At 32.4% G+C, this 15,046-nt stretch overlaps 1 protein-coding gene and 1 long non-coding RNA gene across 2 annotated transcripts; both read right to left on the minus strand.

Annotated features, from left to right (window-relative positions):
- Positions 1 to 1,861: 1,861 nt before the first annotated feature.
- LOC102604018 (GDSL esterase/lipase At1g28580-like) lies at positions 1,862 to 5,569 on the minus strand. Its single transcript, XM_006362385.2, has 5 exons — positions 5,307 to 5,569; positions 4,921 to 5,148; positions 3,268 to 3,416; positions 2,909 to 3,185; positions 1,862 to 2,206 (listed from the first exon to the last, which is right to left on the minus strand). The coding sequence occupies exons 1-5, from the start codon at positions 5,560 to 5,562 to the stop codon at positions 1,914 to 1,916; spliced, it is 1,203 nt and encodes a 400-aa protein (XP_006362447.1). The 5' UTR covers positions 5,563 to 5,569; the 3' UTR covers positions 1,862 to 1,913.
- A 570-nt stretch (positions 5,570 to 6,139) lies between these two features.
- LOC107057887 (uncharacterized) lies at positions 6,140 to 7,762 on the minus strand. Its single transcript, XR_001471614.1, has 3 exons — positions 7,507 to 7,762; positions 6,700 to 6,747; positions 6,140 to 6,579 (listed from the first exon to the last, which is right to left on the minus strand). It is a non-coding gene; the product is annotated as an uncharacterized lncRNA (long non-coding RNA).
- Between the last annotated feature and the right edge of the window lie 7,284 nt (positions 7,763 to 15,046).

The raw sequence follows: 15,046 nt of genomic DNA on the forward strand, positions 1-15,046 counted from the left end.
CATTTTCCTTTCCTCCTTCTCCAACTCCACAAATCCAGCAACCCGCTGCTGCACCATCAACTCCGGCCGGCAAACCTCCTCGTCACCTCCCATTTTGTAGAAAAAGGAACCAGCGCCACCTCTCTCTCGCTCTCACTCCACTCTGAATCAGTGAACTTCGACAAACAGCGTCACTCTCACTTCATCGGTGAATCAGTAGACTGAAAGATGTGTTGATGCCAATTTTGAGATCTGAATCAGATGAAAAAGGGTTGGGCAGGGTTGATAATGGTTGAAAAAGGGTTGAGTGGGTGAAGAAGAATGTTTTTTATATTATTTAGTTTTATTCTTGTATGATTTTAATATTTTTTTTAATTGAAATATGGTATTCACTTGCCTTTAACACGGGAGTGGATACACTCTCATCAACTCAACTATCTTAATGCCACATTAGCATGGTCAATAGTCCGAAATTAAAAGGGCGATTTTTTTTCTTCTAAAAACATAAATGGTATATTAATTTTTTTAACCAAAACGGAAAAATCGCTATTAAGGAAGCGATACCTTTGTAACTCCATTGACGGTGTTAAAATCTTCAATTAAAATCGCTACTCCAACAGTGATTTTGTCAAAAAAAAAAAAAAGTTCTTTTGTAAAATCGCTGCCTCAGTAGCGATTTCAGGTTTTTCAAAACGATTTTTTTTTTTGACAAAATCACTGCTCTTCGATTTTAATTTTTTTTTAAAATTGACAAAAAAAATGTATATGATAATCATGTTGCTGAGACAGTGATTTTATAAAAAAATTTTAAAAAAAAAACGCTGCTGATCAGTAGTGATTTCAGGTTTTTAAAAAAAAAGACATAATCGCTGCAAGAAGCAGCGATTTTTTTTTTTTTTAAAAAATATTGATAAAAAAAAATGTATATGATAATCATGTTGCTGAGATAGGGATTTTATAAAAAAAGAAGATTTTTCTTTTAAAAACACGGCTGAGGCAGCGATATTACAAATTTTTTAATCTTTAAATAAACCTGAAATAGCTGCTGAACCAGCGATTTTACAAAAAAAAAAGGTTTTTTTTTTACTAGCTGCTGGAGTAGCGATTTTAATCGGAGTTACAAGATATCCTCCTTCAGTAGCGATTTTACCTTTTTGGTTAATATTTATATATATATATATATTGTTTATGTTTTTTTGAAGGAAAAAAGTTGTCCTTTTGACTCTGGACTCCACATAAATATCTAAAAAATGTTTAGACAACAAATTTATCTTTTTTTAATGGCGGATTGAGAAGAATAAAGGAATGGTTCAACAACAAAATGGATCCTGGATTCTCGTGGATCACGAAGATGATAATTTTTAGTTCAAGCAAAAATGTTTCACCTCAATCACATAAATAAAAAATGTTTCATCTCATTTGCGTGAAAGGATAATAATGTGTTTGGACTTCATATAAAAGTAGAATGGAAACACAACCCTGTTTCTTTAATTTATTTTTGGTAACATTATAATTGTGTTTTATTTCTTTAAGAGAAAAGGGTCAAATATGCCTCTAAACTATGCGAAAATGTCTAGATACACCCCTGTTTGAAGTTTGGCTCATTCGGGCCCTCGCCATTCAACTTTTCACATAGATATGTCCTTATAGACGTTAGTTGTTTTGTTGGAAATAACCAACTCATTTTTCCTTTCTTGAAATAATAAGTGAAATTGCCACCTCCCCTTTTAATTACCACATGTCATTTATTTATATTTAAAAAATGAATACACTCTTTTAAATAGAATATCCGACCCGTAAATTTATATTAAAAATGAATACACTATTTATTGCTGCTAATAATTGTTTTTGTTGTAGTGTAAATAATTTCAAGACTGTCTAATAACTTCAACCAAACACAAGATAAAATATCCTGCATTTTATTTTTGAAATTATTATACCTTATATCTCACACCAAACAACTCAGAATCATAAAATTGGTTTACATTTGGATTGAAGCGATCAGTGCATATTTTAGGGAGGGGAGGAAAAGTGAAAGTGCCTTTTAAAAGTCCAGTGGCAATCCATTTATATGCAGCTTCTGTAAAATGCATTCCATCCCAACTAGCATACACTGAAGTGTCACTGCAAATATTTCTGGCAGCTGGATCCCCACATATTGTAGAAAACATAAAGTTGTATGGCCCTCCCGCCCCACAACATGCAACTAAAGCTCCTTTTCTAAAACCTGTAATAATTCATTGATTTTTAAAAATGAATCATAAGATTAGCGCTTCATTCAATTTCAATATCATAAGGCATAAAACATAAAACATAACATGAGTATATATAAATGTTAGTAATATTATATGACAAATAACCCTTTGATTTTAACAATATACATAGAAAGCTATGCCATTATATTTTCGCTTGATTTAATTTAGAGGTGGAAATTTTAGCTGTTTTACTTTAATATGTGCATTTGTGTGTGTAGTTAATTTAGAGAGAGATACGTGAAAAATCCTTGAATATATGAAGACAATTAAGTACACTCCAAAGTGAAAATACACCACTAAAAAATCACTATTTTCCTTCTGAAAAATGTTCAGCCACTGATATTCTGATTGAATTGATGAGAAAAGAAAAAAATAGTAAATGTTTCATATGGAAAAATTAGGAAGCTTTTCACTAGTTCGATGAGAATCTATTTCAGATCATGCATTTTTTTTTAGTGAACTTGTTCGATGGAAAATGAGTGGGAAAATCATATTTATGTATCACACAAATTCATGGTGGGAAAAACCTTTTTTTCTAGTAGTGACACAACTTTTAGGCATTTCAAGCTCAACTAATATTTAAGACTAAAAAATTTACACGCATTTTTAATTAAAGATTCAAATGAAAAAATATAAATTTAAACGGAGGAGTGATAAATGAAATTAATAATTACCATGGCTCTTTGGAGAGGCATAAAATTGCATGGCTGCATTGTAGTAGTCAGCATAGATTATTGTAGCAGCAGGATAAAGGTCTCTTAGAAGATGAAGTTCCTTCTGAAGAAGCTCATTGTATTGCTGTGAGAAGTTGTTAAGCCAATTTAAACAACCAGTTTTGGGATCATACTGTCCCTTATCTGAGTGCATATATTTTGTGAGATAAGCTGTTGAACATCCAATCGGCAAATCCCCTGGAACTAACAGTGTGCTTGCGCCTAACTCGATTAATTCCTGCGCGCATCATCAATTAATTATTAAATTACGTACAATGGTTTATTATTTTGAAGTAAAGCAATATGAAGATTGTTTTGACCTGTATAGCTGAACTAAGAGTCTTGATGACTGCTGGAACATATGATTCAACCTCTTCCTTGGTGCTATTTCCAAGAAAACCATAGTTGAAATCATTGCCTCCAATTTCTCCCATAAGTATCAATGAGTTTTGAAGAAATTCCTTGCATTCTTTGTGACATAATCAAAAAGAGTTGGTGATAGACAAATGTTGAAGAAAAACTTGTCCAAATATATTCTATAACTTTTTTTTAAAAGGGCTATAAATATTTCTGAACTATACAATAGGTTAATTCATATTATCCTTCGTATTTTTTAAAAACAATTAATATGCCCTACTCGTTAGTCAGCTAGCTAAAAGATACCCACCAACTAATTAACCATGCTGCTCAGAAATACTCTGTTTATTTCAATTTATATGATGCTTAACTTGACACGAAACTTGAAAAAGCTATTTATTTTAAATTTGTAATCTAAAAGAAGTTGTAGATATTTTGTGTGATTATAGATCATCTCATTTAAGGGTAGAATGACATTTTAAAGCTGAATTGTTATTATAAACAGGAAATTGTGTTACTCTTTTTGGGACATACTAAAAAAAGTGTCATTTGAATTACAAAAAATGGTGAAAATTGCTCTGAACTATGCAATAGACCACTTATACTTTCCATTACATTTTTGGATTAAAAATGTCGCCATCGTTCTCACAAGAGATAACAAATCCCCTCAAGAGTTAACAATCCAATTTTTTAATGATGTGGCAAGCTAGAGACTAATCCCTCCGCCTAAGCAGTGCCAACTAGAATTCTGACTAAATTATGAGCCATTAATTTTGACCAGATTTATAACTCAAACTCTAACTACGATGATTTGCCTTCAGGTCTTTTTCTTCTTCTGAGTGTGAAAAACGAGATGCGAGAAAGTGCCCTCTGCTTGATATGATCAAATGGCTCATAGAAACAGTTTATTTGTAGCTGTAGTTGTTCAACTTGAGTTATGTATTTAAGGCAAAAGCAAGTGCGGTTGTTGAATATGGGACCTATTGAATTGTGGACAGACGACTACTTGATTTATTCTATTTTCTGTCACTTTATCTTTAAATCAAGTGATCTACCACTCAGTCATCCATTCTTGTGCTTCTTAATTTTAAGGGTGTTTTATGTTTCATATCATGAGAACCAGAGGGACCTTGGTGTTGTTTTTCAACAAATTTATGGCCTCAATATTTGACTAATTGGTACCGCTTAGGTGGATTATAAATCGGGTCAGAATTAATGACTCATAATTTAGTGAGAATCCTAATTGACAATTTAACAAAGGGTATTAATTAACTAGTCTATTTCACATAGTTCAGGATCAATTTTGACCCTTTTGCCTTTTAAATTAAGACGGAGAGAGCAATAGCCTACCAACTAATGATTGCTCCAACTTGATGACAAGAGCAACAGAATGCTGGGTCTTGTTCACACCTTCTTCAGTGCACTTACACTTCAGGCAAGCTAAACATTTTCTAATTTCATTGCAGTTCAACTTCTAGTTTCTTTCTTAAATGTCAAGTCAAAATATACGTAAGGCGCAGAAGCATGGATGGTCCGGGTCCAGGTCCAGGGCTTGTTCTATTTTCTTAAATATTAAAGCAGGCTAATTATAAGAGGAAAATTCTAATATTACTAACCTGATGGAAATTTGCAAAAAGAAGACATCATATCTTTGAACCAATCCAGTTGAGTCCCCAAAGACACATTGTTACTGGACGTTACTCCCTTGTCCAACAAGTAGGCAGAATCAAGTGCTGTTGCCCCTCCCACTGCAAAATTCACACCTTGCCTGAATTTTACAATATAATTCCTTTCATCTTTTCCTTCCAAATATGCTGGCACTAATGGGAGCCCAAAACTCTCAGCTACAAATACAACAAGTGATCACAAAAATATATATGGGACATTTAACATCTTTGCATAAACGTTTAGGCTTATCAATTGGAGCCTGAATAATATAATATGAGAGCGCAATTAACAATGGACAAAAATTCATACATGTTGGAAATTTGTAGATACGTACCAATAAAATCTATAACAAGACGTCCATCAGAAAAGCGACCGGTAGGATGATGAAAGAAGGTTTCACCATAAGGTGGCAAGGAGAAATGGGAAGGAGGGATTTTGTTTAGAGTGATATGAAGTTTATTTCCAGTGTCAGCAAGCGAATCGCCGAAACTAATAATGGAGTCGAAACACCCCTCAATATTTTGAAAATTATGGTTTAAGACCAAAAACAAGAAACTCCATTTAACCAATTTTAGAGAAGAAGAAGTCATGACAAAGACAAACAAACGGCTTTTAATTTGCAACAAGAAAAAAAAATCACCTTCTTATAAGCGAAAATGTGACACAAATGATCCCTTATATTCAGTGCTACGTTTAAAGTAGTTCCTTAAATGTCATCTAAGTGATTTTGGTCTTTTAATTTAAGTTTATTAAATATGAGTATTTTTTGGTCTCTGTTAAATATTTATCAAATTTTTATTTATAAATTTACTTAACGTAAACTCATATTTGATGGTAAATTGTTTGCAATTAATTAGTGTTATTTTTTCTATGTTTGATCTTTGTTTTTTTATGTTCTGTTTCTTAGAATAATTTATTTATAAAATACAAAAAGTTTTGATAAATCTTGTGGTTGTTTTGTTAAAATAAATGAATTTGAATTCATGATTTATATATATATATATACTAGATGGGCAGCACGGGCCCAATATCTATATTTTTGATATGTTATCAATTTAAAGATGTTTTGCATAGTTACATAGTGATGAAGGATAACTTGTAAAAATTAGAAGAATGAAAATGTAACACATGGAGAAAACATAAAAGTTAAAATTACTTAGCTCGTATATCTTAATATATTGACGCTAGCAAATTCTATATATAAGTAAATTGGTTGATGTGTACTTCAGTTTACACCTTGGTTCCGCAAATTCTTCACTTTTCATCCGTGTCGGATTTTTCAAAAATACACTACTTTTGACAAATCTGAAACATATCCCTCAGACATTTTTGTTTAAGACAATTTTGAAGAATCCAAACAACATAGGTTTACACTAAAGAACACATTTTTAGGCATACGTAGATAGACACAGAATCCATCCAAGATCTCTGAAGCTCCATCGTTGATCATTTTTCTGTTTCCTTAGAACATAAATATTCATCTCAGTAATATAAAGCTTTAGAGGTCCAACGGAGCTAGAAAAGAGACACATGACAATGATAACTCCACATAGTGTCATAATCCTCTTGGTCAAGCATTTTACAAAAGCAACATATTTTACTATAACCTGCATAATGTGAAAATAAGTAAGATGAGCCTTTCAAATTATGTCTCTCTCATATATTTATATATATAAGAAGATTTAACCTTTAAGCAAATGTACAGACCTCAAAGATCGTTTTCTTACCATTTATAGATTAGTTCAGAGCTATTTATTCCACATACTTTCAATCATCTGAAATGAAAAGGTTAGACTTCAGCATATCAAGCAATTAATTTTCCTTCTTGGAAGAAAGAAATTTATGAAACCCCGAGGCAAAATCATGAGAATCATATAATTGAACTTGATAGTCAAGTATCACTGAGAAAATTCATTAAAAATAATTATCTTATGTATCAACATGGGGGGAGCATATCTTTTTTTTTTAAAAGTGTTAAGGTTGAATTCTTAATGATGACTACCTCCAAAAAGGGATAATTACAGATTTTCTATCAAATTTATAATCTGATCTATATCATCTATACAAAGTTGTTAACACCAAAAAAAGTAGAGATAATATACAATTCCATTTAACTTTGTGGATGGAATTGGATTTAAATGAAAGTGGAACATGTCACTTTCATTTATATGTGTGAAGTAGTTGTAACCATCAACAATAACTTCTATAAACATCTTTGATAGTACAATACTTTTTAACTACAATATGAAAAAGATATAAATATATCACTTGGACAAAATACTCAAAATCATTGATATTGTTTTGTACAGTTTCTAATTCATCACAAGAACATTAAAGTCATCAAACTTCTTTATTATTTTGAAAACAATATAAGGAAAAGTTTTGAAATACCTTCCCGAAGAAGGTAAACACCAATCAACTAAAAGAAAATGAAATTAAGAAGAAAGTTAAAAATAAATATTAGTGAGTATTATAGAAGAGAAGCAGTGCGTGCATAATTGCTTCTTGCAGTTTGTGACAACAGATGACAGTACCTGTAGAAGCATGAAGTAATTCCATTAGACGTGCTTAAGCTCAACATCCTCTGCGCGTGAGTCAAATATCAACACATCTGTTAAGAGTATACCTAGAAAGCGCTTTTCTGGAAAAGATAATTGCAGAAGGTGATGAAAATCAAGAATTAATTAGTCAAATACTTTATTGTTTGCCATCCACACATCAAAGCAATGAACATAGCAATTGCTTTGGCAATTACCACAAAAAAACTGCAAATTAAAATTAGAAGGCAGAGATCATATATTTTTGGCAATTACCACAAAAAAAACTGCAAATTAAAATTAGAGGGCAGAGATCACATATAGAGAGAAATAAAAAGGAAATGGACTTGAAGTAGAATTGCTTATTTTGTGTTATTCTTTATATTGGCAATTATTACTTATATTTAACAATTGGTTACATATTTAACTCTCCAGTACTATTAGGTTCTAATTAAGCTGTCATATGCAAAGTTACTATTTGATTTTCTAGGTTTTTTCTTTTTCTTTTACCGTCAATCAAGTCAATTAATACTTACCTCTTTTGAATTGTAAATATTGTACACCATTTAAAGCCATTTTAAATAGAATCAGATGGTAGATCGAGGAAATCAATTCCAGATTAACTTCACAACAGATCCACTTCATCTATTCCAAATTAGCTAATGGAGATATTAACTCTTCCGGGACCCAGTAACGCGTAAACCATTTCAAACCAAGACCAATCAATTTCAGAACGGAACGGATTCGAACTTCTCCTAGAATAATTTCCGGTGCGAAATGAAATTCATAGGATATATATAAGTAATTCAAAGGAGAAATAGAAATATTTGATAGGATTCGATTCATTATTTTAGTAATGAACAAAACTAATAGGATTGATCATGTAACAGAAAAGCTTGAAATTAAAGACAAAAAGCACATAAAGTAGAAAATATTCAATTTGTGAATTTTCATCTTACAATGGAAGTCTACAACTACTAAGATTCAACAAAAGAAAGAATGACTACCTTGTAATCAAGCAGACCAGCTAGAAAGTGCTACGATAAGATATTTCAGAAAGCACTATCATAAAACATTTTAGGGCATCAATGAAACTATCCAATATATATATATATATAATTGAGTAAGAGATGAGCATACCAACGGACAAATAAATAACGACAAAACATCTTCCAAGTGACTTTGATTTATTATTCGTACGATCTGTCATGTATGTAATGTCAAGTTTAAGATCTTAGAGCTAACGGAGGCCTGCACCATAACATACAGTTTTGTTGACATTACATTACAGCTTTACATGTCTTCTATTTTTTAAGTTGACATAATTACATCCCTTCTTTACTTAATATTATTATAACTTCTTAGCGCCTCGATTATAGTAAAGTTTATTGTACATCTTTTTCGTCAAGAATACTCTATTTGTGAACATTTCTAAATATGCAAAATGAAACTTCAGGGAACAGAGGATCATTTTTATTTACGTACAACTTGCTAGCTCTTTGTGTACTGTCCCTGCTTTATGTCTTAATATTATAACTTCTTAGTGCCTCAATTATAGTAATGTCTATAGAACATCTTTTTCGTCAAGAATACTATATTTATGAACATTTCTATATATGCAAAATGAAACTTCAGGGAACAGAGGATCATTTTTATTTATTACAACTTGCTAGCTCTTTGTGTACTTTGTTTTTCACATAAAATGAAATGTACTACAGTAGAAATCCATATAAGAAAAACTAACTAAATTAGCTTTAACAGGAGCTTAGTAACACAGAATAACACGTATACTATAATAATAATAAACATGGTCATTTGTTCTAATTCCGTATGCAAATGGATATTGGAATTCACATAGCAAGGAAAAAAGAAAATCACTTATCTAGATGACAAACCTCACCAAGAATAACACACTACATAGAGGCATTTGGAATCGTAGCCTCTATTATTTCTCACGATCATACTAAGATGTAATGTCAAATCCGAATAGTTGTAAAAGTATCTACTAAGATCAACGTTATCATGTAGTTAAAGCAATAGTTGTTTCAGGTAAACTAACACATAGTACATAATAATTTACTTGTAAATCTGGAACGTTGAGGCAACAAAAGAGCTGGAGTAACCAACATACCATCATTGCTAATTTATTCTCCCTACTCCCTAGTTCCTTCACTACCAAGTGAGATTGTTCCATTCATTCGGGAACCCAAGAAAATGTTCTTTTTCAATAATCGAATATCTCAAAAAAGGAAGATATTTTCTATTATGGAACAGCATAAGAACAGTCAAGATTGTGAGGGAAAAAAACAAATCTCAACAGTAGGTAGTTAAGAAGACTCGCCTTCTTTTCAGCCCTGCGCTTGAAGATTCGAATACAATTGCTACTTCCATTTTCTCCATAAGTAGCAACTTTCTCAAATTCCTCCAGAAAATCTTGGCTATCCCTCTTCATCAAAACAATCTTGGCTATCCGTATCCAGATCATGAGACTCTTTAGGAAGAGTCAAATGGAAAGCTCCATCCAATAAGGACCACTTGAGGTTGGTTAACCCCCTGACTATTTAGATGAAAGAACAATACTTTTCAATTGTGATTAGAATGAAAGTGTGTAGCATTTATAATAAATCATGTATGTTATGGGCACGACATAATGAGAAACTGAAAAAGAACAGATAAAGAATTCCAACCCATCCGTATTTCAATATATTGATGTAACTAATGACCCTGTAATATTCCCAACAGAAGTGTGAGCATTCTAAATACCCATTATAAGTATCCTCTTCTTTGCAAAACTAATTCCCAATCATTGCAACTACTGTAGGACATCTAGAGGATTGGAATAATCCAGCAACCATTTGGATAGTCAGATAGTGCTAGAAACTATAAATGTTTGCCCAATATCCAAGTTCAAAAAGAGTTTGATAAGTGCTTACTCCTAGATGTTTTGATGATCTCCTCACAAGTGCAGGGACCTGGTCCTCTGCAGAGTATGAATACTTGTCCAGCTGGCAAAGTGTTGTACAACTGTAAAAACTGTCTGCGTCAGAAAGTTGGTGAAGCTGCAGAGTACTTCACCAATCAGAAGCAAGGAGGTTGCTTGTACGTTTGGTAATAACTCTTCATGGTATATATCAAACATGACACAACAATATTAAGGCATTCATTCAAAAAGAGAGTCTTTCAAGCTTCAAGAACAGCAAGGGACTTGATTGAAGTGCTGCGATTTGCTTTCTGTACCAGCTGCTTTTGTTTACTTGTAATAGTTCTGATATTGTAAGATCCGTTTCACTTGTGAAAGAAACGTTTCAAACTTGTTTGAATCATTGTAAGAACTAGGTTAAGGGTAACTTAGGTTCTTACTCTAAAAGTCTATATTAATCGGTTAGGATTAGTATAGTGGACGGTGTTGTATCCGCTTAGCAAAGTCTAAGTTATCTAAGGGTGATAGCTTAGTGGGCAGTGTTGTATCTGCTCTGGCTCATCTAAGTAATAGGAGGTATTGCTTAGAGTTGGGATTAGTAGGATCTGGTCCCATAGAAAACGTGGACGCATACATTCCAACAAAGTTGTGAATAGATTTGTGCTCAATGTTTCCACTGTAGAAAAAACTATTGAATCCATCTTATAACCTACGTGCCCTGAGATATTTAGGACCAACCCCACAGGATCAGGATCAACTATCAAGTGCTTGTTTCACGATAGTCGATACTTGTGGGTTTTCAATTAACATGCCCATAGATTCCAAGTTTTCTTATCACAATTCAACTCTAACTCAGTTGTACTTCATACATAATGATCCTAATAAGAAAATTGTTATAAGCTGAATCGATAGATTGGGGGATTGATTCCTACTTCATACCGGCAGCCTCGTATTCTTCCATCTTCTGTGGTGCAACCAGAATTTCAAATATATAACACATCAAATTAGCGCAAGGTTCACAACTCTTAACCGCTAGATACACCTTATATTTTGTTGATAAATATGTATTTGTTGCAGTGGCTAGAAACACTACAACAAATTTCGTGATTATTTATAACGGTTGGCTAAGCAATCTGTAGATAAACAATCACGAAATTTGTTGATGATTTTTTACTGTGTAACAATTTCTTAGTCAATCGTGATAAATGCCGGAACACACCGTTGTTTAAACAAGTGAAACATTTTCTCCTCTTTGTTAGGATAACAAACTTTTGCAAAGCCACTGCATTCTTTAGTAGAAACCTCAAAGGTTCGAAAAGCTTACAAAACTCTGCTTCAGACCACGCCTTCAACTACATCATTAGGTAGCCGACAATTTTAACATTCTTGAGATTGGAAAACAGTATTTGAAATCCAACTCGGCAAATTGATGTGATCTACTTTGGTGAAATATCTTAGCTCAAGCTGGCAGACACGACCTCTGCAAATCATTGTCCAATTATTAGCTCAGTTGCATAGCTCAACTTTTGAAGATAGTCCAAAATAAGGTTTCTGATAACTTAGAAGGGAGATCTTGAAGTCATAAACTATATGTATAGTTGACGGAGCATAAAAAAATTCTCAATCTTTTGTAGTAAACTTTCACCACCTCCATACAACAACAAGTACAAGAGTATATTATGTAGTATTAAATAAGCTGCTTGTAAAGTTTTAAAATATTATAAAGTCAAGATCCAACATTAAGCATTTAGAGTTCTTTACACACCCATGGATATAAAAAATCATGTATCACCTCTATGCAACCATAAGAAACGTAAAAGAGAAAGAGGAGGAGTTAGGATAACAATATTGTACCTATATCTTAATACATGAATCATCTATGTTCAATTAAGGAGAATTAATCAGCCTGGTGATATAGTATATTTATGCTATTATTAGGTTCTTAAAAGAACAATAAGATTTATTATATTTGGAAAGTATGAAAAGAACTGAAAGATTTATTGAGTTGATTGACCTTACCTTTTTCCTCTTAGGGTTTTTTTCTTTAAATCTTCCATTCAAATTTTTGTACTGAATTTTGAAGTAGAGAGTAGAAAAGGAATGCTAGAGAAATTGGGATTTGGGAGTGGTGGAAGGCCAAAGGAGAGACGAAGAATAATCGAGAACCAGAATACAGTATACTTATGCACATGTTAACAGTACTACAAGCTTTGAGAAACCCCGTCAAATTAGTGCACTTATACTATTATTAGTTTATTATAAGAGCATCAAGTGCATCTAGTATAATCACTCTCAAACATGCATAGTTAAATTGGTGTACCTCAAAAAGTAAATCGCTTGCTACTTCATGGAGAAGCTTGGAGTCGAAAACATTGAGAACTTGACCACCAGTATAGTATATTCTTTTCCTGAGATGAACCTTGCATCATACCAGATAGTCAAAGCATAACTGGAATACATAATAGCAAAATGTGATCAAAGAATTAATCCACTTTCCAGCCTGTCATTTGAATCTGAATGGTGATCTTTAATTAGGGACTCGTTATAGTTAGCCACAACTTGCTTCTCACCTGTAAAAGATGCAACCCCGGGAGGAAACAAGATACATATCATCTACTGGTGGTTATTTTCCGAAAAGAGAGTGAAACAAAGATTGTTTTACTCCAAATATAACTTTCATCAGAGCATGGACATCACAATAATTTTAAACATATGACATGAGCCAATTATTTGTTCCACCATTGCTACCTTGGCATAAGCATCTTTTTCACGGGACACCATCCTATATAGGATGAGGGGCATCACTCCACCAAAAATGGCGTTTAAGCCAGTGTTTGAGCACCTAACACTTACCTCGACAACGCATACCCGCACAAGTATTTGTTAACTCTATCCACCAACCTTAAGAAAGAAATTACCTATAGTGCTTTTTAACTCCACTGAACCATTCAAAAGTAATATGTTGTTCAGTTTTTGGGACAAAAGAAAATAGCTTCTTATGTTTTTTCAAAAGAACAACCGAAAGAAAGTAATAACTTTTATTAACGAACACATACATATACCCAAAAGGAAAACAACAACTAAAACAGAGTATTGAAACAACAGAAGATAAATACCCTTATTTTCAGAGAATAAAATTCAGTTCGTCCCAAAGGGGATGAAAATGATTAAAAAAAAATGGAATTAATAAATAAAATATAATGAAAGAAGATTTAAAGCTTACGGAGCAAGAAGATTGATGGTGATGGAATCTGCCCTTATCTTTTTGGATTTTCTGTTAAACACCTCATAGGTATGGCATCCATCTTCAACGATTGGGCTTCAGCTTCAGCGATAGCTTGTAGGCACCAACAATTAGAAGTAAATATACCCAATTTGAGCACAAAGGAGAAAGAAGAAAGAGAACTTCTAGAATTATGTTCGAGTGTCTGTGCATAGAGTGAGTTGAAATCCTACGTTTGGACTGAGAAAAATTGAAGACTGATGATTCTAGAAGCACCGCCATAGTGAATTTGTGAGCGTGAAATTACCTATTTTACCCTTGGTTGTCCTGATCATCTTCACCTTTCTATCTATCTACTAGATGAGCGTTGCCCGTGCTAAGCAAGGGCCCAACGTTTAAAATTTTATCATAATTTTACTTATGTTTGATTTACTATGAAATATATTTGAAATCCAACATGGTAAAAAAATATTTTTAAATAACTGTAATTTCAAAAAATACAATGTCTATAATTTTAGTAACGAATCACATTTCTTAATCTACACGATAAAAGAATCCACATGTAATAAGATACAAGCGAGAGGCACTATTATTTTTCTTTCAAGTTTCAACAATTAGTTCAATATTAAGTTGGGCAAACATTCACAATTTAGTATCCTTATTCAAAGTTTATCAATATATACATAATAAGAAGGCAATCGATTATTATTACATAGATACTGAATGCACGATAGAAAATCTACTTGTAAAGCACAGTTTGTCGTTATTGTTTAAAAATTAAATGAATAAAAAAATTTTAACAGAAACTTTCTATAATTAATTTTACACAAGCAGAATAGGTATGATAAAATCAATAATGTAGAGTTTAGAAAGAAGAAAAAAAACAAGAAAACTAAAAAACTTTTAGAACAGGTTCCAAATTTACGAGGGGAGTCTAGAAATGAAAGCGAAAGAACAAGCTGCTTAAATACACTTTTTTCACAGGATAGGTACATGTTATAAATGGCAAAAAGGGACTTCTGAGAGAAGAATAAAGACATCAGCTTGGGAATTGAGACATAAAAATTCAAATAAATGGTTGATGTTGTTAAATGACATAATAAGAGTATGTTGTGTAAAAGTTAACAAATCATTGCATTAGTTATGCTGCTTTACAGCCATATGTATCTTTTACAAATGTCAGATCTAATAGACTTAAAACACATGAACTTCAAAGTGTAATTATATAACTAATTTCTCCCATTACAGAAACAACTTTATTGTAGACATGTATCTTCGAAATACTCTTCAATTGTTAATATTTGCCATGCTATGTTCATACGAATACATGTTAGGCAAAAAACATTGTGGCCACTTTCCCTGTACATTCCAGAAAAGTAGTGGCAGGAGTAACA

Source organism: Solanum tuberosum, unplaced genomic scaffold (assembly GCF_000226075.1).
Source record: "Solanum tuberosum cultivar DM 1-3 516 R44 unplaced genomic scaffold, SolTub_3.0 scf00386, whole genome shotgun sequence".
Classification (NCBI taxonomy): Eukaryota; Viridiplantae; Streptophyta; class Magnoliopsida; order Solanales; family Solanaceae; genus Solanum; species Solanum tuberosum.